Here is a 23,223-nt window from a genome sequence, read left to right on the forward strand (position 1 = left end):
AAAAGATTTGTACCTGGCGAGCCGAATTTGTCCTTGGATACTCCCGGTACCTACTAAAAGCCATACGCCATTTCATTTCATTTAAATACGACCATTTTGTATTATTAGAGGCGAGTATTGTTTAGCACAGTGCAGGCTACATAATGTTTGAAAAAGTTATGTTGTCATATCTTTATTGTTGTTTATTACGGTATGTAGATGGTTATATGCATTGTTTATTTCCGCACGAGTAAACAACTTTTTCGTTTGTTTTCGCACAAGTAGCGTATTTACTTATTATGCGATGGAAACCTAGCATATTCGCGATTTTACATCTACTATTTGTAACTTTGTGTGCAATGCATTTTTATTTAATTTAATTTTTTCATTACTTTGTGCAAATGGAGTCTGTACGTTACATGTATTTAATATTGTAATTATGGGGTGTCATAAGTACCTCAGGAGAAGTTTTTGAGAGGAGGCTAGAATTTATGTTTACTCTCGTTATATTTCGGAAGAGCGTGCTAAATACTTTTTAATAACCTAATTAGTTTGCATTGTAACGTGTTACTACCTAAAAATCCGGAATTTAGTGTGTAAATGACGTTAGGAAACCTTAAGACTTCGGACTCCCACGTCAATGAGTATAAAACGGATACATTATATAGTACAATATAGCTAAAGTTCACATGAAACATCTGCGTCTAACACGCAAAATTTCCGTGGTCTCTGCGCGGTTGGGTAGGTGGTCTTTAACCTTGATAATTTTTATGATTCTTCTTTAATTGTTATTATTTATGCATTCCCTGTTCATCCCATAAAACTGAAGTAGTTTATGTCCAAGGGTATCGTTGATCCTTGGCAAGTATTGTTGGCCGTAATTCCTGAAATTAGCATTCCCGCTACTGTCACCAGTCCAAGTACTGTCATTTTGAAGATCTGTCACTTACGATTGTTTGTTTACTTTGTGCTAAATTATCCATTATTTTCGATTTCTAGGTGATGATTCCATACATCAGCTCAGTGACACCGATGGCTTAACTAATGTTTAACGACTCGGTTTCTATAAGGTTTGTAATTGTATATTCATTTTTAACAGAGTTGAAACATTACAAACTAGGGATCAGTCTCCTTCGTTATATGAAATGCGATTTAGATTCTGTCGGCATTATTTAATCGGTAAGTCAATTATAATTAAGTAATGGCATGTGAATAGCTGTTGCCGTTGTTCCTGTTTGATTGATGAAGCCAGTGACTTTTGCTTAATAAAAATGGTAATAGGCCTACTACGGTTTTGTTTAAATCTACCAGGGAGGGCGCACCTTCTGTTCACATGCATATGACATCTTCCAGAATGAATATGGAAACTATGGAGACGGTCGTTGCAGTGGCGATTGGTGTTTTGGCTGCTGTGTTTGTTGGGGCATTGGTTGTATTGGTGTTGATTTGCCGTCGTCACAAGGGAAATGAAGAGTATTTGAATAAACACATTACTGATGCACGGTACGTAAGTTTGTTCTAATTTCTATTAGCACATGATAAGATGTTGAAACTGATGTTCATGTTAAAGAAAAGAATATCTCTCTCTCTCTCTCTCTTATATTATGTTTCTACATACTAGGAAGTTTAATGTAGGCCTAGCAACTTCAACAAAAGTCATCATCATCATTTTCATCATCATGATGTAACCCTTCCAGCTTGTTCTACTCTACTCTCGATGCCTGTCTTCACTTGGTTCAGCCATCATTTCCTTGGCCATCCGACAGGTCTCCTTCCTCTGACTGTTCCATGTATGCATGTGGCGTTTGAATGCCTGGCATTCTCTTTACATGCCCTAACTATTTAGGCTTAAGACTTGCAGACCTTAGTCTTTCTTCCAGAGGGTGCTCCACTCCCAAAGATGATCTGACATCCTCATTTCTCACATCATCATGCTTTGTTTGCTGCATGGCATTTCCAAAAAAATTCATTTCTCAGGTGTGCAGTTTTGCAAGATGCAACCTGCCGTATGTGTGGGAATATGATACCATGTTCCCAATGTACCTGAATTCTTGTACTGTTGTAGTGTATTGTCCAACAAGTTGCATTTAGCAACCAGTATTATCTCACTCATTGCAACAGTTTTTATTTTGCTCACTTTCATCATAAAATCATTGATCTTGGCTATCCAATTGTTGAGTAGGTCATGTACCTTCTTTTTATCTCCCCCAAATAGCAACATCATAGCAAGGCATTTAACTTCTTTCTTAAAGCCCTTCATTAGGGCATAAGTGAATGCTACAAATAGCAAAGGTTAAAGGGCACTCCTCTGTTGTACTCCCTCCCCCTCTGGCTACGGGCATCAGAATAACACCCACGGTATCCCCTGCCTGTTGTAAGAGGTGACTAAAAGGGGCTCTCAACTTTGGACCGTCGTTTGGCGACCACGGGGCCTTTAACTGAGTCTTTGCATTGCTTCCACTTCTACCAGGCTCCTCACTTTCGTTTATCCTATCTGACCTACCTTGGTCAACTCTTGTTCTTTTCCGACATTGACAGTATTACGTATGGAGGCCTGGGGGAGTCTTTCATTTTCATGCCCTTGGTGGCCCTTATCTGTCTTTGGTCAATACCTTCATTTTTCAAAGTGTTGGACCCTCTGTGGGTGGGGGACGCAGATGAATACACCCATCGTATTCCCTGTCAATCGTAAGAGGTGACTAAAAGGGGTGGTGAGGTACTTTGAACCATGAGATTACCTGTGATTAGTACAGCATGCAAGGAAAACCATGATTTGACTTTTGATTAGTACCACTCTGTGAGGAACACCATGGGTCTGTGATTAGTATCATCGTGGGTGGATCGTTATGGGTTTACAGTACCCGTGATTAGTACCACTATATGCGGAACACTATAAATTTATGTTGCCTGTGATTAGTACCACTATGTGAGGAACACCACAAGTCTGTGAGAAGTCTGTGATTATATTCCACATGGCTCTACTTCTAAATTGACGTTTTGGCAGATTTTGGCTCTGTCTGGTGGATATGTGCTGGAGCATAGACATCCAACCAATCCCAATCTGCCATTCATATCGATTTATATCGGCAGAGGACGATCTCGCAACCCAGTTCCAACTCTTTTGCCACATGGTTAACCTATCTTGCTCAGCGTGTAGGGTATTCGGTAGGCCCTGCGCTTCGCGATCTTTTGCATTTTCCTTCAGTAATTAGTGTGTTTTTCATACTGTTGGAGGGTTCTAGTGACTGAGATCAGTGGAGTGTTCCCTTTGTAGGCCATAACCTCCTTCCTGTGTCAGCCATTAGCGTTGAGTGATGTTTTATTTTCTGGGTGTATACCGATATTCATGGTTGCCAGCAGCCATCCAGTCGATACATTTCCGCAAATTGTCTTTAAATTGTTTGTTCACTGACACGTCCAAAGGTGCAAGATCAATATTAGACCACCTGGAATTACAGCAAGGTCGGTTTTATTAGGTTCGAGCTATTGCTTTGCAGCATCAGCAAGATGATGATCTGTAAAGCTGTTCGGCACAAGTAAGGCTTGCATTCAGAGTAGCACGCCGAGTCTCCCCTGCCACACGGAAGCATCCAGATGCACATAATTCTCTCATTCATCAAACCTTTTACTCTAGCAAGTGTGTGGATACCATTTGGAAATGTGATGTTCTTCGGTAATGTCTTGCTGTTATATATAGCGTGCGGAGGTAGTGTGTCACACCTAATTACCTTCATATTTTACTTTCAGATATCGCATTCTTTATGATGTGATAGATCAGTCGGTTGTGACTGGTTAATGTTCTCACCGGGCTGAGTGACTCAGACGGTTGAGGCGCTGGCCTTCTGACCCCAACATGGCAGGTTCTATCCTGGCTCAGTCCGTTGGTATTTGAAGGTGCTCAAATACGCCAGCCTCGTGTCAGTAGATTTACTGGCACGTAAAAGAACTCCTGCGGGACTAAATTCCGGCACCTCGGCGTCTCCGAAAACCGTAAAAGAGTAGTTAGTGGGACGTAAAGCAAATAGCATTATTATTATTAATGTTCTCTGACTTGACGTGTAGTTCATCCCGATTAGACACATGGCACCTCATGTAATGAAGGATTGCCGAAGCATTTCTTTCTAACTTATCTTTGATTCGTTTGCTCTCTGCTCGGGAGACAAGAATGGTTTGTGTTAAAAAGATGGAGGCACTGAGCTACGAGATAATTCTCATCTCTTTTAACTGGTATTTTAAAAAGATTCATAATTTACCCTGTATGACTCTCTGTTTTGAGTCAATTTATATGATATCTTAGAATTTATGGATTCTGTTCCTTCAAGCTTCAGGTATTTATCTTATTTTCCTTTCATTGGCTTGCTGTAGTTATGCTGGTTTAGTGTTCTGTGAAATCCCTGTTCTGTATATTATTCTTTTATTTATTTGCTGCAGGCTTATTTAAGTGTCTTTCCTTTTCTTCATGTCTGCTTGTTATGTATTCATTCCTACATAGGGACAGAAGGTAAGACTGATCTATTGGATCCATGTGTGTGATGAGTTTGCTTGTAGTTTTTGAATTAGAGACCTTTTATATTCTCTTCGGCTTCGACATCTGGCCTGAGCTTATGTTCTGTAATATGGTTTGACGCTGATGCTATACGATTCATGTTCGCCTTTATGTGCGATGATGGTGATGATTATTGCTTTTAAGAGGAAGAGTCGGGGACGTAGCCAGCTTTATAGTTCAGTTGTAGTGTTGGTGGGGATAGGACATCCAGTTTTTCAGAAGCTACATCAACATACCTACCAAAATCATAATAAGAGATATAGCCTCAAAAGCGAGTATGTTCATGACAAGGTTCTAGCAATCAAATTTAAGATGCTTACATTTTTATGTGAAATGGATACTATTTTTAAATAAAGGTGAGTTGTTTGTTAGTAAGTGTAGTTTTTGTGAATTTGTTTTCAATCCATATTCATTAGTTTTTCTGAGTACGGTATTACATTTTACAAGGGCTGTTTACCGCGGTCGTTTTGCATCAGCTGTTCTCGCGGGTGTAGCGCGCTGGCAATGCTCATTTGATTGCGAAACTTCAATTTAGAAGTAAGGCCGTGCGGTCTATAGTACCAGTATGTGAGGAACGCCATGGGTCTGCGTTACCTTTGATTCATACCATTATGTGAGAAACACCGCGGGTCTGGGCTGTGTCTGTGATTAGTACCACTGTGTGAGGAACACCATGGGCCTGCGTTGCCTATGAGTTACATGTTATAAATTTCATTCCGTATTGACATTCTCACTTTCACAAAGAAAGGTTTACTAAATCCTCCTGTTCTTCTTCTTCCTTTGTTTCACCCTCTTTGGAGTATGTTGAATCAATCACTTCTTTGTGTGTTGTTCTTTTCTTAGTGCCCGGTATTTCTTCATTCTTTCTGATCGTCTTTTCCTCTCGTCTTCCGAGATAATACTGTAGGTTTGGCTTTTAATGTAGATTTGTCTTGGAACCTTATATTTTCATCTTTAGTTATTACTTTAGCTGTTCGATCAATGATATAGATGTTGATTCCCATAGGAAACCTGAAATATTTGTCCCGAATAGCCTATGTCATGTAGCGTGTGTTATTTAGTTATGATGGTGATTGGGTGAGCCTGGCCTATATTGCGGCAACCCAGATATATGATCTATGCTCTCAGATCAAGCTCATAAGCCATCGACTGACTCTTGTCATGCTGTTACGGTTCTCATTGTAACGTGTTTTGATACTATATTTTTTATTCTACTTTGCATTTTTGGTCTCTGCGTGTGTGTGTGTGTGTGTGTGTGTGTGTCTGGGGGGGGGGGGTGTAGGCATTTTGTGATTGGCAGATCAGTTTTATTTTTCAGTGCCTTATGGATGTTGCTTTTATCGTTATTATCATCATTTTATCTTACTATTGTTCGCGGCTTGCTCAGCCAATTTATTTGCCTGTTTGGGGATCTTACTCTCAATTGTATTTGTTTCATTTGACTCATGTTTATTTGCTTCCGTAACTATGGCAACTCCTTTTAAACTCCTTGTGTTCCATATTTCCTCTTTTTTTGCCAGCTATGCTTCTCTGGCATTTTGATTTCTGGGGGATAGAGTCTCTTTGGAGATTGTTGGAAGCTTTGTTCCTTTTTAAAGATAATTGATTTAAGCCTTGTTATCTGGGGGTTGTGATAATTTTTTTTAGTGTGTGTGTGTGTGTGTGTGTGTGCGCGCGCGCGCGCGTGCGTGTGTGTGAGAGAGAGAGAGAGAGAGAGAGAGAGAGAGCTGCTACTTTCACTTCTTATTATTGACGTCTTGCCCTTGAGAAAGAAATGCTTTGCATCGAATTGAATATAACTGTGTCGCTTTTCATCATACCTCTGTTGCGACAGTGTATAATTTCATGAGATTGAGTTTGAGTCAGACTACTCTATTGTGATTAAGATACTCTCACGGACTATGTATGCGAGTATCCGTCTCCCTGTATCTCCCCATTTTGCTTGTTTTGTCCCCACATTTTAATTCTTTTGCCTATCTTATGTTAATAAACCTTATTCATTTTTAATTGATCTCTGCTTTGGGCACATGCCTTTTATACTTTATTTCTCTAGACTGAGAGGCCCGGATTCAGCTCCTGGCGTTTTCTAGCCAGTTTCAATCGGTTCACAGTAGATAGGTAATTGGGTGCGTGGTGTAAATGGTAGCAGAGCATACCACGGTTTCGGTGAAGCAGGGCTGAATTCATTCATGACCCAGATTTCCCTCACGTAGTGTTTGTACGTCACTGTCATCGTATTTCAAACCAGCAGAGTTTCTCTGTATGTGTTTCGTTATGTCCTGCACATAATCTTCGTGCTTTTATTTTGGTTTTCATTATTGTTTTGTGATATTCCCATTGTGCTGCCCCGCCCACTTTATCAGTGAACTATGAAGAATGAAAGTGGAACAATAGCGAATAGTCCTCGCAGTGTTGATCCACATAAGAATAATGATATCTCGAATGATTATGCCTCCCCTCAATCCAGTGCAGATCACATCAATGCTGATGTCGTGGTTAACGATTGCTGCAATGAACTTATCTCTGAAAGAATTCTTGGAAATGTCCCTAGATCTATTTGTTCCCATCATTCTTGATATGTTAGAAGGGTGTGCTTATAAATGGTTTTGGTTGCACAGCTACAAAATTTGATGCTGGGCTGATTTTGCAAAAGAACTTAAGGTTGAGTTTGCCCTATCTGATATGGACTTCATCCTTAAACAAGAGATACTTAGGAGAACGCAAGGTCAAGAAGAACCCATTGACAAATACGCCACTGGTATTCTAACTGTATTCAATCGCCTTGATGTTAGCGTCCACAAAGCAGAAATTTTCAACACTTTCTATTGTAATTTAGCCCCCCCGGTACAAGCTCTTTCATAAAGAGGTCTGAGTAAATTGTGTAGACGACATAATCAGTCTTGGGCGTGAATTAGAGTCAAATCTTCACTTGAACAATCTATATCAACCTCCTCCTGCCAGTTGCTCTTTTCCTGTCACTGCTTGCCTTACCGTGTCAAAATCTGTCTCCTTCATTAGGTCTCCTACCCGTGTGCAATATGCTGATAGGTCTGTTGATGCCTTTGAATCACCTCGTTCCTCTGATCACATAGCCGGTGCCCTCCTGAATCAGAATGTATCCCGTAAGATGGCGAATTTGGTCAAGTGTTGGAACTGTGAGAAGGATGGACATGTTTTTAGGCATTGTAACTCTGAAGTCTTCTGTAAAATGCAGTCAGTGCAGCTTGACTGGTGTGTTCCACAACGTCTGTCTGTGGTGTAATGAAAATCAGGGAAAACTGACTTCACACCAATGTAATGGCCCACCGTTGGTGCCCAAAAACTGTTCAAATCGTAGAATTTGTGGGCATCTTTCAGCCTCACCCTGGGCCAAAGTTCTTTCTGGTTCACGCTCAGTATACGCTCTACTTGACACTGGGTCTTGTAGTTCTTTTGTAAATCAGTCTTTGGTAAAGGGGATGATCTTAAAGCACCTTCGAGATTGTGATTGCTCTGAAACTTACTTGTCTGATGATGGTCATCGCGTACATCCTATAAAGCGTGTCAGAATTCATATGAAAATTCATAATTTCTCGTGGGACTGGAAATTAACCGTCCCAGAGTTGACTGTTCCTCTCATTCTGATTTTATGTTAGCCACCGGATTATCTATTGATTTCATTAGTCAGTCCTTTTCCTTTCGTTTCAGATCCAGTGAAAATTTCCCGTTTGAAAATCCTTCTGGGAACAAACCTTTATGCTTTCTATCGAACTGCAGTCCCCTTATCGATCAATCTGATCTATCTAAAAACCAAGCCCTTGTGCTGAGCAATCTTTTTGTAGAATTTCCTGATGTGCTTACTGCAAAACTAGGATGTGCTAAAGAGTTCTATTATTGCTTCAAATTGAAAGACCGTATGCCGGTCTGACATTCCCCTTTCAGTTGTTCAGCAGCCCCGCTTTCTTAATCCCCAAGAAAGGCAGCCAACCTCATCTTGTGGTAGATTATAGATCTTTTAATCGCCATGTTGTGTTCGATAGTTTTCTTCTACCCACTATCGAGTTTACTTTACAGTCCTTCGGAAAAGCGCAGTTCTATTCCATTTTTGACTTGAATTCGGTGTATTTTCAGATACCTCTTGATCCTAGTTGCCGTAAATTTACGGCCTTTGCCACTCCTTTCGGCTTGTATCAATTTTACAAGGTACCCATGAGCATTTCTATAGGTGGTCAGGCGCTGAGATGCATACTCGATTCAGTCTTTGGAGATCTAAAGTTCTCCTATCTGCTCGCCTATATGGACGACGACGTAATTTTTTCTAATACGTTTGAGAAACGCGTCACGCATTTTTGCGAGTTTTTCACTAGATTGAAGAGACATAGGTTCACTGTCTACCCTGAGAAAGTATCCTTGTGTTCTAGGCAGATCAAGGTTTTAGGGCACTTTGTCTCCAGCTCTGGCATCTCCCTAAATCCTGAGAGGGTAAAAAATATTCGCGAGTTTCCCAGGTGTAAAAGTCTCCGAGGTGTCTGCAGATTTCTTCGCATGGTGGGATTCTACAGTAGATTCATCCCCAGTATTTCCGATATTTCGGCTCCTTTAAATCTGTTATAAAAGAAAAACACTAGTTTCAATTGATTGGAGTGACGCTCAGAAACGTGCCTTGTGTAGACTTAAAGATGCTTTCTGTCAAGCTCCTGTGTTGCACAGTCCTGATTTTAACAGTGACATTGTTCTTCAATGCGATGCCAGTGACATTGCTCTCTTTGCTGTGCTAAATCAGAGGATAACAGTCTGGTGGCCCCTATTGCATATTTCAGCAAGAGATTGCTCGACTCTGAAGTCAAGTATTCTATATACGAAAAGGAATGTTTAGCTGTTGTCCTAGGACTTGAAAAATTCCACTCGTATCTTGAGCATCGGCAGTTTTGTGTTCACACAGATAACCAAGCACTATCCTGGATGTGCGCACATGTCAAAATATTAGGGAGGACAGCTCGTTGGATTCTTCGATTATCATCCTATAAGTTTATTGTGGTGCATGTAAGAGGTAAAGACATTATTAATGCCGATTGCTTATCATGCATGTTTGAAGGTGTAGAAACACCTGATTGTGTCGTTGGATGTGATGATGATGATGATTATGATGATGATGCTTGGAGTTTAAAGGGGCCTAACATTGAGGTCATCGGCCCGACATCGGATGTAGTCCAGACTCTCACCTTCCCATGTGTATTCTTCAAAATTACCCCTTTAGCTTTACTGATCTGGCTGAATTTCAAAAGAAGGATGATGGATGTGTTCGTTTAATGGACAGAATATCTAGGAATGAACAAGACTTGGAATCTTTAGAGATGAAGAAAGATCTGTTATGTCAAAAGAGTCCTCGTAACAAAACTTCAAAAATATTCGTTCCCTATGCCTTAAGGCCTATGCTTTTAATTTACCATCACAGATTCTCATTTGGGTGCTCATCTTGGGTAACTAAAAACCTTCCATAAAATTGCACGGGTCTATTATTGGCCAAATTTAAATAAGGATGTTTTCGAATATGTTAAAACTTGTGATGTTTTTCAAAAATGTAAGCCTGTTCAAAATGGTCAAGTCGGCTTTCGCTCCACCGATGTTGCTAATTCTCCTGGGAGGAAGTTGTTCATCGATTTTTTTTGGCTGTTAACAAAATCTCAAAATGGTAATATAGGTATATTATCTGTTATTGATGGTTTCTCCAAGATCATTTGGTTGTTTCCTGTTCATAAGATTAATTCCAATGTCACCATAAATATGGTAGCTAAACATGTGTTCGGCATCTTTGGGCCACCCAAGATTTTAATATCAGACAATTCTTCTGTTATTACTAGTGCCAATTTCCAAAATATGTTTTTTCGTGGGGAATTAAACACGCCCGTCTCAGCACTCACCACCCCAACCAAATCTCGTCGAGAGATTTCATCGTAATCTTAAAACATGTTTGTCTGCCTTTCACCATAATAATCAATCCCGTTGGGATTCCTATCTGTCTTTTTTTAGTCTAGGGTTCAACACAGCCATCCACGAGTCCAGCCGATTCACTCCTGCTGAACTGGTCTTGGGCAGCGTCCTCAACAATCCGCTCGTACTAAAATGGAATATTGGATATCTCTCTGGACCTTCCCATCACAAGGATGTTAGAGAAATGTAAAATAGCTTCCGAACACCTGATCAAAGCCAGAGATAGAGTTGCCCAAAGATACGAGAAAGGAAGAAGACATGTTCCTTTCCAAGTTGGAGACCTGGTCCTAACCAAAAGATTTTCCGTTCTGCTATGGACCACGTCAGTGAAAAACTATGCTAAAAATGGTCTGATCTTAAGATCGTTGAATTTCTGGGGCCTGTCATGGTCAAATTAGAAGATGTTGCTAGCCATGTTTTGTCCAAGGCACATGTGTCCTTGTTGAAACCATACCATTCGAGGAGCTCGTAATATTTAATTAGTCTATTTCTTCTAAATTATTATACCATTTTGATTCTATTGAATGAAAGTAGAATAAGTCTGTAGTAGAAAACAATGTGCTCAGACCTTTTCTGTTTCAGGTATATAAATTATTTCTTCAAAGAAGCGCTACGATAGAACGAGACACAATCTAAATACTACGCCAAATCAGTAAATGAAGATGAAAAGGAGGAAAAGAAAATCGGAGTAAGACCGAATTTGACTTGTTCGAGTTTTGTGATTTATTGAACTACAACAATATATTTAACTGGAGATACCATCAGTCTTTATGGCATTATATTGGCCTTAGTGAACGGACACTTGTACCTGCATATTCCTTCGAGACGCATGCATATTTGTATAATCACTTGTATATTCGCCTTCCTGAATGTCTAGATTACTCTTCATTGTAAGCTTAGTTATAGTTGCACGTGTGCATTTCCCTTTAAGTTTCGACCCTTATGTAAAATGAGTCATCCTTGCTTGATCACCAAGAAAAGGACTCATTTTCTAATTGGTAGTGGGAAAGTTGTGCCACACCTAATTACCTTCATATTTTACTTTCTGATATTGCATTTTTTACGATGTGATAGATTAGTTGGTTGTGACTGCTTAATGTTCTCTGACTTGACGCGTAGTTCTAACTTATATCTTTGATTCGTTTGCTCTCATCTCGGGAGACAAGAATGGCTTGAGTTGAAAAGATGGAGGCGGTGGGCACGAGATGATTCTCATCTCTTTTAACTGGTATTTTAAAAAGATTCATAATTTACCCAGTATGACTCTCTTTTGAGTCGGTGTATATGATTACTGTACTTAGAATTTATATATTCTATTCCTTCAGACTTCAGGCATTTATCTTATTTTCCTTTCCTTGGCTTGCCATAGTTATGCTGGTTTAGTGTTCTGAGAAACCCCTGTTCTGTACATTATCCATTTATTTATTTATTTATTTATTTATTTATTTATTTATTTATTTATTTATTTATTTATTTATTTCCTGCAGACTTATTTCAATGTCTTTCCTTTTCTTCATGTCTGCTTGTTATGTATTCGTTCCTACGTAGGTGCGGAAAGTAACACTGATCCATTTGATCCGTGTGTGTGTGATGAGTTTTCTTGTGGTTTTTGAATTAGAGACTTTTTATATTTTCTTCGGCTTTGACATCTGGCTTGAGCTTATGTTCTGTAATATGGTTTGACGCTGTTGCTATATGATTCATGTTTACCTTTATGTGCCATTAGGATTGCATTGTTGGATGCGCTTGAGAACGGTTGGCTGTTGAGAGAGCTCTTGCATTATTGTAGTGATAAAGTAGTGAAAACCTATTGAAATAGCTTAATTTTGTGTATATCTGATTCATTTAGTGCTGTTTATATAGTGGTGTTTAGTGCTTGTTGGTAGAAATTGGGAGTAGTAATAATTATTTAAATTTTGTAACAAGTAATTCAGTTGGTCTTCAGTAAATTACGTTTTCTAGGTTAAGTAGGCTAGCTAGGTGCACCTTGTTTCGAATTTAGGTTTAAGTAATACTTTAGGTAACAATATTAACTTTAAAAATATTTGTAAATATCTGTAGATTCGTTGGTTGTACCTACAAAGGCAGATTATCATAAGGAATAGTACCGTAACTTCTGCAGCAACTTCTCCGGTATTTCGTATACGTTCAAACTATCGAGAAGGTAATAATTTACTACATTAAAAAACACGATACGCCTGTAAACTTCCATTTAAAAAGAAGTTAAAAAGATTACACGGTAATAGTTAACAGTCGTATTGTTATTGATTATTGTCGCTCCTCATATTCAAATATTGCATTGTTGGCTACAGTCGTGAACAAAGGGTGTAGTCAAGTAAATATAAATAAAAATCAGCTGACCTTGTATTCCATTCATTTGTACTTCTGAGTAGGTAGTTAGTATCCGTAATTTATATTTCGCTCCCTCGATCTTTCAGTATTTATGAGCGGTTAGCTAATAATAATAAAGTTCATATATCCCAGTAATTGCAGTTCAAGTCCCTGGAGTAGTAGTAGTAGTAGTAGTTGTTTTGATAGAAATATTTGAGAAATTATTGTAGACAACCTCGTATTTTTCAGTAGGCCTAATTAAGGACACTTTTTTTTTCTCCGTCTCGTGGAGTAGGGAAAATAATAGTAATCCACCAGCTGTAATAATCACATAACCACATTTCAGTAGAATTGTAGTGAAGATAAGGTATAATATATTAGATAGTATCTTGCCAGTTATATTCGTGTTTTTCTTCGTGTACGGCAATCCTTTTGATACTTAAGCATTTAACCAAACGCAGTGTAGTGTAGTGTAGATACATTGTAGTATAGATACAGTACATTTAGATAGTGCCGTATGTTGCGTGCTATATTCGTGTGTTATCTTTCGTGTATATCTATTAGACCGTAATACTAATAATAATTTGTCTAAGCATTTAGCTTCGTTGGTAATCTTTGAGTACAGTAGTTCTTGCAAATTTCATTTCTGTTGTGCTTAGTAGTGACATACGGTACGGTACCGGTATCGTAATTAGGATACTTCTGAAAGTAGTTTAAAAATTACTGTAGTGTACTGTACAGTAGTATACGAGTAATATCCTATTAGAATTTAGTGTGCTTATTTATTACTGTAAAATATTTCTGTAGTACTGGTGTGGTAGAGGTATCCGTAGAAACTCTTACTAAAATACTGTTGTTGTAATTAGGATAGGCTTAATTGCAGTTTGGAATTGTGTAGTTCTTGTGTATTACTTTCGATATTCAGTAATTAACAGCAGCTTTTATCCTGTTAGGGGTTGTAGGATAAAAAAATTTTAAAAAATAATAATAGAGCACGACTAAGTAGTATTGTAGTGTAGTCGTATATTAATTACCTTATTGGTGTGTACTATCCCAGACAATATATCCCTCCGTTCATTTATTTTTTTTGCAAATAAGTTTTTTTTTAATTTAAAATTTTCCCCCCGTAAAGAATGGCTAAGGAGCGCGAGTGTACTTATTGTGGGTGTGGTGAGGCATTGAGGGGTATGAGGGAGGAGTTGGAAAGTTTGAGGGAGATAATTAGGATTCTCACAGAAGACGGGAAGGAAGATAGGACTCCCTCAAACAATGTACAGGTTACAGTAGGTGTACAAGAGGGAGGGGAAGGAAAGGGAGGAGTTGTAGAAGACAGGTGGTCTAATGTTCTATGGGGAAGGAGATTGCAGGCCAAGGGCTCTATTCAGGATCAGAATTCAGGACAGGTGTCTGTGCGAAATCGGTACGAGTCACTCCAGGTAGAACAACAGAGGGAAGATGAGGGACAGGGAACTGTTGCTGAGATGCGTGGAAGTAGGAGGAAGGGAAAAGGTAGGAAAGGGAAATGTAGAGTAGAGGATAGGAAAAGACAGGTGGAACAGGGTCATGGGAAGGAGAAAAGGGAGGAGGAAGTAGCTTCTGCAGCTATCAGGAGAGATAGGGCTGACCAGGAGGGGAGGGGATCAAATGAGGTGGGTAGGGTTGAGGCTCTGGTCATGGGGGATTCCATCGTTAGACACGTGGGGAAAGTGTGTGGAGGAAAGGGAACCAGGGTAGAATGTTATCCAGGAATTAGGTTGAGGAAAGTAGAAGAGAGGGAGGAGGGGAAGGAGAAGGTGGTAGTGTTTCACGTTGGTACCAACAACGTAAGGCAAGCTGATATAAGTACCAACATAGTTGGAGATGTGTGGGATCTGGTAAATGCAGCACGGGTGAAGTTTAAGAAAGCGGAGATTGTTATTAGTGGAATACTGTGTAGGAGGGATACTGACGGGAGGGTGATTGGGGATTTAAATGAGACTATGGAGTGGGTATGTGGGGAAACTGGGAGTGAAATTTCTAGATCCTAATGGGTGGGTAGGAGAAAGGGATCTGCGTTCGGATGGCCTTCATTTAAACCGCAGTGGTACGTATAAGTTAGGAAATTTGTTTGGAAGGGTAATAGGGAGGTACATTCAGGGAAACGGGATGGCCTAGGGAGCGGTGATAAGGGAACAGGGAACTGGAAATCAAGTAGGGATGACATAAAATTGTTAGTGTTGAACTGTAGAAGTATTGTAAAGAAAGGAATAGAATTAAGTAATTTAATAGATATATATTTACCAGATATTGTAATAGGAGTTGAATCATGGCTGAGAAATGATATAATGGATGCAGAAATTTTCTCACGGCACTGGAGTGTGTATCGTAGAGATAGGATAGGAAAGGTGGGAGGGGGAGTTTTCATTCTGGTGAAAGAAGAATTTGTAAGCTACGAAAAAGTTAAAGATGAGACCCATGAAATTCTAGGTGTAAGGCTCATTTCTAAAGATAACAGGCAACTTGATATATTTGGAGTGTACAGATCGGGAAAGGGTAGCACTGATGCGGATTCGGAATTATTTGATAGGATAGTCAGCTATGTGGGAAACGACATGGAAAGAAATGTGATTGTAGCGGGAGATCTGAATTTGCCAGATGTCAATTGGGAAGGAAATGCGAACGACAGGAAGCATGACCAACAAATGGCAAATAAGTTAATATGGGAAGGACAGCTGATTCAGAAAGTGATGGAACCAACCAGAGGGAAAAATATTTTGGATGTGGTGCTGATAAAACCAGATGAGCTCTATAGGGAAACTGAAGTAATAAATGGTATTAGTGATCATGAAGCTGTTTTTGTGGTAGTTAAAAATAAATGTGATAGAAAGGAAGGTCTTAAAAGTAGGACTGTTAAGCAGTACCATATGGCTGATAAAGCAGGTATGAGGCAGTTTCTAAAAAGTAACTATGATCAGTGGAAAACGGTAAATAAAAATGTAAACAGACTCTGGGATGGGTTTAAAGAAATTGTTGAGGAATGCGAAAACAGGTTTGTACCTTTAAGGGTGGTAAGGAATAGTAAAGACCCACCTTATTATAATAGAGAAATAAAGAGACTAAGAAGGAGGTGCAGACTGGAAAGAAATAGAGTTAGAAATGGCTGTGGAAGTAAGGAGAAATTGAAGGAACTTACTAGAAAATTGAATCTAGCAAAGAAGGCAGCTAAGGATAACATGATGGCAAGCATAATTGGCAGTCATACAAATTTTAGTGAAAAATGGAAGGGTATGTATAGGTATTTTAAGGCAGAAACAGGTTCCAAAAGGACATTCCAGGAATAATAATTAATGAACAAGGGGAGTGTGTATGTGAGGATCTTCAAAAGGCAGAAGTATTCAGTCAGCAGTATGTAAAGATTGTTGGTTACAAGGATAATGTCGAGATAGAGGAAGAGACTAAGGCCAAAGAAGTAATAAAATTTACGTATGATAACAATGACATTTACAATAAGATACAAAAGTTGAAAACTAGAAAAGCGGCTGGAATTGATCAGATTTCTGGGGATATACTAAAGACAATGGGTTGGGATATAGTACCATATCTGAAGTACTTATTTGATTATTGTTTGGCCGAAGGAGCTATACCAGATGAATGGAGAGTTGCTATAGTAGCCCCTGTGTATAAAGGAAAGGGTGATAGACATAAAGCTGAAAATTACAGGCCAGTAAGTTTGACATGCATTGTATGTAAGCTTTGGGAAGGCATTCTTTCTGATTATATTAGACATGTTTGTGAAATTAATAACTGGTTCGATAGAAGGCAATTCGGTTTTAGGAAAGGTTATTCCACTGAAGCTCAACTTGTAGGATTCCAGCAAGATATAGCAGATATCTTGGATTCTGGAGGTCAAATGGACTGTATCACGATTGACATGTCTAAAGCATTTGATAGGGTGGATCATGGGAGACTACTGGCAAAAATGAGTGCAATTGGACTAGACAAAAGAGTGACAGAATGGGTTGCTATATTTCTAGAAAATAGATCTCAGAGAGTTAGAGTAGGTGAAGCTTTGTCTGACCCTGTAATAGTTGAGAGGGGAGTTCCTCAGGGCAGTGTTATCGGACCTTTATGTTTTCTTATATATATAAATGATATGAGTAAAGGAGTGGAATCGGAGGTAAGGCTTTTTGCGGATGATGTTATTCTCTATAGAGTGATAAATAAGTTACAAGATTGTGAGCAACTGCAACGTGACCTCGAAAATATTGTGAGATGGACAGCAGGCAATGGTATGTTGATAAACGGGGCTAAAAGTCAGGTTGTGAGTTTTACAAATAGGAAAAGTCCTCTCAGTTTTAATTACTGCGTTGATGGGGTGAAAGTTCCTTTTGGGGATCATTGTAAGTATCTAGGTGTTAATATAAGGGAAGATCTTCACTGTTGTAATCACATAAATGGGATTGTAAATAAAGGGTACCGATCTCTGCACATGATTATGAGGGTGTTTAGGGGTTGTAGTAAGGATGTAAAGGCGAGTGCATATAAGTCTCTGGTAAGACCCCAACTAGAGTATGGTTCCAGTGTATGGGACCCTCACCAGGATTACCTGATTCAAGAACTGGAAAAAATCCAAAGAAAAGCAGCTCGATTTGTTCTGGGTGATTTCCGACAAAAGAGTAGCGTTACAAAAATGTTGCAATGTTTGGGTTGGGAAGAATTGAGAGAAAGAAGAAGAGCTGCTCGACTAAGTGGTATGTTATTTGTTTGTTTTAGTCTTGTCAATCTTATGTTAATTTTAAGGACACTTCCTCTAAAGCATTACTTTGTCAATTTTATATATTTTTCATCTAAACAGTATTATGTGGCTGAAGATGTTGATAATATACGAAACATGTACCACTTTTGACCATTAAAAATTGCCTTAAGCAATCATTGTATCGACTAGGTGGAAAATAAATAAATACTTAATTGTGAATCTAAGTGGTATGTTCCGAGCTGTCAGCGGAGAGATGGTGTGGAATGACATTAGTAGACGAATAGGTTTGAATGGCGTCTATAAAAGTCTGAAAGATCACAATATGAAGATAAAGTTGGAATTCAAGAGGACAAACTGGGGCAAATATTCATTTATAGGAAGGGGAGTTAGGGATTGGAATAACTTACCAAGGGAGATGTTCAATAAATTTCCAATTTCTTTGAAATCATTTCGGAAAAGGCTAGGAAAGCAACAGATAGGGAATCTGCCACCTGGGCGACTGCCCTAAATGCAGAACAGTATTGATTGATTGATGTAGCATATGTTGTTATTTGGTTATGATGTTGTCTGGGTGAGCCTGGCCTATATTGCGTTGACCCAGATATCTGATCTGTATTCTCAGATAAAGCTCATAAGCCATCGACTGACTCTTGTCATGCTGTTACGGTTCTCATCGTAACGTGTCTTGATACTATATTTTTTATTCTACTTTGCATTTTTGGTCTCTGCGCGTGCGTGCGTGTGTGGGTGGGTGGGTGGGTGGGTGGGTGAAGGCGTTGTGTGATTGGCAGATCTGTGTTATTTTTCAGTGCCTTATAGATGTTGCTTTTATCATTATTATTATCATTTCATCTTACTATTGTTCGCAGCTTGCTCAGCCAATTTATTTGCCTATTTCGGGATCTTACTCTCAGTTCTACTTGGGTTTCATTTGACTCATGTTTATTTGCTTCCATAACTATGGCAACTCCTTTTAACCTCCTTGTGTTCAATATTTGTTCTTTTGCTGCCAGCCCTGCTTGTCTGGCATTTTGATTTCTGGGGGATAGGGTCTCTTTGGAGATTGTTGGGAGCCTTGTTCCTTTTTAAAAATAATTGATTTAAGCCTTGTATTATCTGGGGGCTGTGATAATTTTGTGTGTGTGTGCGTGCGTGCGTGCGTGCGTGCGTGCGTGCGTGTGTGTGTGTGTGTGTGTGTGTGTGTGTGTAAAAGCTGCTACTTTCACTTCTTATTATTGACGTCTTGCCCTTGAGAAAGAAATGCTTTGCATCAAATTGAATATAACTGTGTCGCTTTTCATCATACCTCTGTTGCAACAGTGCAAAATTTCATGAGCTTGAGTTTGAGTCAAATGACTCGATTGTGATTAAGATACCCTCATGGACTATGTATGTGAGTATCCGTCTCCCTGTATCTCCCTGTTTTGCTTGTTTTGTGCCCACATTTTATTTCTTTTGCCTATCTTATGTTAATAAACCTTATTAATTTTTAATTGATCTCTGCTTTGGGTACATGCCTTTTATACTTTATTTCTCTAGTTTAAGAGGCCCAGATTCAGCTTCTGGCAGATAGGTCTTATGGCGATGATGGGACAAGGAAGGGCTAGGAGTGGGAAGGAAGTGGCCCTGGCCTTAATGAAGGTACAGCCCCAGGATTTGCCTGAAAATGGGAAACCACGGAAAACCATTTTCAGGGCTGCGGACAGTGGGGTTCGAACCTACTATCTCCCGAATACTGGTTACTGTTACTTGTACTGGATATTGGCCGCACTTAAGCGACTGAAGCTATCAAGCTCGGTAACAAATATTTACTAACAAACTGGACGTAGGTAGAGTTCAGCTGTGCGTGGCAGTAGCTTTTTCCTTTTGTTTCTGCAGATGTTGCATTCCTGCTCCAGCTTGCAAATTGGATGTGTGGCTCTTAATTGGAGCGAAAATTAGGGATTGACTAATATTCAAATAAATACAGTAATTAATAGGGAGTTGAAAAAATTAGCATCTGTTGGTTTTAAAATTAGCATCTATTTTTTTCTTTCCAATATTAACACTTTCAGTACCTGCTTCTGAGCGGGACACTTGAATGCCTGGACTAGCCACATTCATGCCCGGCCCTCTTAATGTGCATCGCTTAATACAATTTACAATTACTCCTAAACGATAAATGTTAGAAAAATGATACTTTGTGCTTACCTGTAGTAAATATTTGGGGTGTGATTTCTGGTGTCACAGGTTTCAAAATACGTCTAATTTTATACAGCCTATCTGTATTTTCGGCATAATGATTACTGTCACCGAAGTGAAGAAATGAAAGAATATGAAGGAAGCATATTCGGAACATTGTATTAGAAAATATCGGAGTATGGAAAACAGGGTCTTCGGTCCAGTACATTTTTATATCAGGATTTTGGACTAATCGATTTCCACGACTGCATGATCGAATTCTTTGTGAAAGGCCGGAGCATCGCACTTATCACTTGACTCGCGTATAGATTGGTCTGCTCACACACATACTGATAAAATTCATCATTCATGAAAATACTCACGTTACTCAAAATAACCTGCTTATTTTCTATTTGAACGTTTATACCTGAATTCTCTGTAAATGATGGAACGGGTGTACAATAACTAGGATGATATGTATCTGGCACTTCACTTTTCTCTATAGGCCTATCGGATTCGGGAATCGGAATTTCCTCGTCACTCTCACTTTCACTGTCTGAGTCTATTTCAGGAATAAGTTCATCACCAGAATAATCATTGTGAACAATATCTAATAATTAATCTTCCATAAGAAACTTTGTTTTATAAGCCATTATACTACACTCGGTAAGAAAAATGCACTGCATTGGAATCTCGAGTACCATCTTGACGCGCGAGAAAGTGCTGAGATATTCCCGCTAAAACAGCTAAGATAAACATGAGCTCACTCAATGCAAGGATTATTTCAAAAAGGTCAGCCAACTTCCTGCTACAACCAGTAACGCTGACTGAGGTGTAAGAATGCATAGATTACTAATATAAACAGCATTGCTTCGTGCAGAATATTAAACGTCTTATGCCATCCACGGCCCACAGCATAGGAGCAAGCTTAAACGTCTTACGCCGTCCACGGTCCGCAATGAGTTAACATTTTTTTTTTTCTTCTTTCCAAAATTAGCATCTATTAACACAGTTAAAATAATTGCATGTTATTATTAATTTTAACTATTCCAAGTTTATGAAGTGCAATTATTGTCCTTGGTTCACACACAATGCAAATTCACTGTTCAAACAAAAGCAATGTCAGTACTTCGGCATTGATTTTTTTTTTTTTTTCAAATTGTACCGTCTGTCTGTAACCACTGTGTTGTAATGAGACAACACGTGCTTGCTATCCACATTGTTCATTGGAGTCCACAACAACTCAAGACAGTATTTAGCAAATATGCTGAACTCTGTCTGAAATGCAGTTAATGCAAGCATGACATGACATTCTTTCACTTTCTTTCATCTGGGTTTGAATTGCACGTTTCAGAGAACAGTAACCAGACCAGTTATCATTTTGTGAAAGATCTGTTACTCCAAACAATTTCTCAAGCTCATCTAATTTATCAGTGTTATTCAAAATTATATTTTTTGGATACAAAGCTTGAGAAATTGACACCAAATGCTTATGGTTGCGGTCTTTAGCTTTCAATGTGGTTGCTTGCACTGTGAAGAAGGAGCAGTTTGACAAATGTGTCTCTTTTTTTTTTTTGTTTTTTTTTTTTTGTTAGTTGCTTTACGTCGCACTGACACAGATAGGTCTTATGGCGACGATGGGACAGGGAAGGGCTAGGAGTGGGAAGGAAGCGGCCGTGGCCTTAATTAAGGTACAGCCCCAGCATTTGCCTGGTGTGAAAATGGGAAACCACGGAAAACCATCTTCAGGGCTGCCGACAGTGGGGTTCGAACCCACGATCTCCCGAATACTGGATACTTGCCGCAATTAAGCGACTGCAGCTATCGAGTTCGGTAAATGTGTCTCTACATGCAGCCTGCTGTAGAGGAGTGAGCTTAATCAAAGCATCATTAGTTGCCGCAGAAAAATTCCCCTCACAAATTAAGGTAAAACTGGCGTCAAGGTTATGCAGTTTGGGGTAAAGGGGATGAGAGGTAGGATACAGAGACCCTTCAAGTTCAGTAAGGAGGTCAACCAATCCATCTGCATGATCTGTGACAAAAAATTTGTGGGAGTGAAGCCTATTCACTTCTCGCTCATTCAGATCAGTTGTTGATGTCTTTCATGTCAGACATCTTGAAAAATGTAACAACATCATAGTAAGTACTCAAATAGAAGGCAGCCTGAAGCTTTGGATGCATTTCTTGAAGCAGATACAGTTCTTCAAATATTGAAATATACCGTTGGTTATGCATCTCTTCTCGGCATACTTTCTCTGAGTGGATATGCCAGGTGTTTTGTAAATTACCATGAGTGAGTCTCAGTTCCACTGTCAGTTATGGAATCTGAAGTTACGTGTTTTGGGTACTAAACATTATTATAATTAAACAGAACAATGACAATTATTCCTTTTTGTGTCATTATAATACTCATTTTTAAAGTTAGTGAACTGTAAGTCTGTAGAAATAAATTGTTGCTGATGTTGATGTTCAGAATATCATCTCTCCCTGTTTCCCGAGCAAGTGCTTAGCGGGTCGTTAACAACCCACATATTTATATGGGTTCTAAACAAATAAATATGGTTTTGTTCATTTCTACATGAATAGTGGGTCATACTAAGTGTTTATATATACAAGTTATCAGTATTGCAAGAAAAAAAATTGGGCATAAATGGGTTAATACTCTACCTCTAGGTACTTATTCTGCCTCTCCTTCCACCTATCCTTCAGAAACCTATTATGTAGACTTGGTAGGCCCGATTACCCATTCTGCGCGGGGTAATATTTATATCTTTACCCTATTGGATGGCTTTTCAAAATTTTTAATTCCTCGTTCCTTAAAACATCTAACCTCTACTTCACTTATTACTGTTTTGCAAGAGCAATTATTCCCCATAACTGGCATTCCAAAATATTTGGTCTCGGATAATGCTACTGTCTTCACCTCTACAATCTTCGATGATATGTCTAATGTGTTTTTCCCTTGGGATAAAGAAAGATTTTACTACTCCTTACCATCCTCAGAGTAATGTCGTGGAGCGTTATTACCTTAACTTGAAAGTTGTATTATCTATTTTTCATTCCGACCAGCAAAAATATTGGGATACAGAACTATCATCCTTTGCTCTTGCCTTTAATTCCAGTATTAATTCTGCTACGGGGCATCCCCCTGCTGAATATCTTTTAGGCCGTGCATCGCAAACCCCTCTTTCTCTCTCATGGGATCTTCCTTCATTGCATTTTGACCCCCCCAGTAATAATACTAAACATTTATGGAACTCTGCTTTACAACAGTGGTATCGTGCACGGCAGGCATATAATAAAAAGCATACGTCCATTAAAGTCTCTGATTTGGTTCTTTAACGTAATCATCCTGCCTGTTCCTCTTTGCAACAGATCTCTGCTAAACTATGCCATTCATGGATTTGGCCCTACAGGATTATCTCCTTTTCATCTCCACTTCTTCAAGGAGTCTCTGATCCTTATGATATCAGACGCTCCCATGTGGATCAGTTAAAGAAAT

General features: G+C 39.1%; 1 protein-coding gene across 8 annotated transcripts in view; it reads left to right on the forward strand.

Annotated features, from left to right (window-relative positions):
- The first annotated feature begins 695 nt into the window (after positions 1 to 695).
- The window catches only part of LOC136876377 (transmembrane protein 98), a 239,580-nt gene continuing 217,052 nt past the window's right edge, over positions 696 to 23,223 (forward strand). For 3 of the 8 annotated variants that reach the window (XM_068228413.1, XM_068228414.1, XM_067150269.2), the window contains exons 1-3: positions 774 to 899; positions 979 to 1,049; positions 1,291 to 1,482. In XM_068228413.1, the coding sequence (XP_068084514.1) occupies positions 1,024 to 1,049; positions 1,291 to 1,482 (218 nt within the window). In that variant the 5' untranslated portion in view covers positions 774 to 899; positions 979 to 1,023. Of the gene's footprint in view, positions 721 to 773; positions 900 to 978; positions 1,050 to 1,195; positions 1,483 to 23,223 lie in introns of those variants that run through there. The other 5 variants (XM_067150274.2, XM_067150273.2, XM_067150275.2 and 2 more) reach the window with 5 other exon arrangements.

This window comes from Anabrus simplex, chromosome 6 (assembly GCF_040414725.1).
Source record: "Anabrus simplex isolate iqAnaSimp1 chromosome 6, ASM4041472v1, whole genome shotgun sequence".
Classification (NCBI taxonomy): Eukaryota; Metazoa; Arthropoda; class Insecta; order Orthoptera; family Tettigoniidae; genus Anabrus; species Anabrus simplex.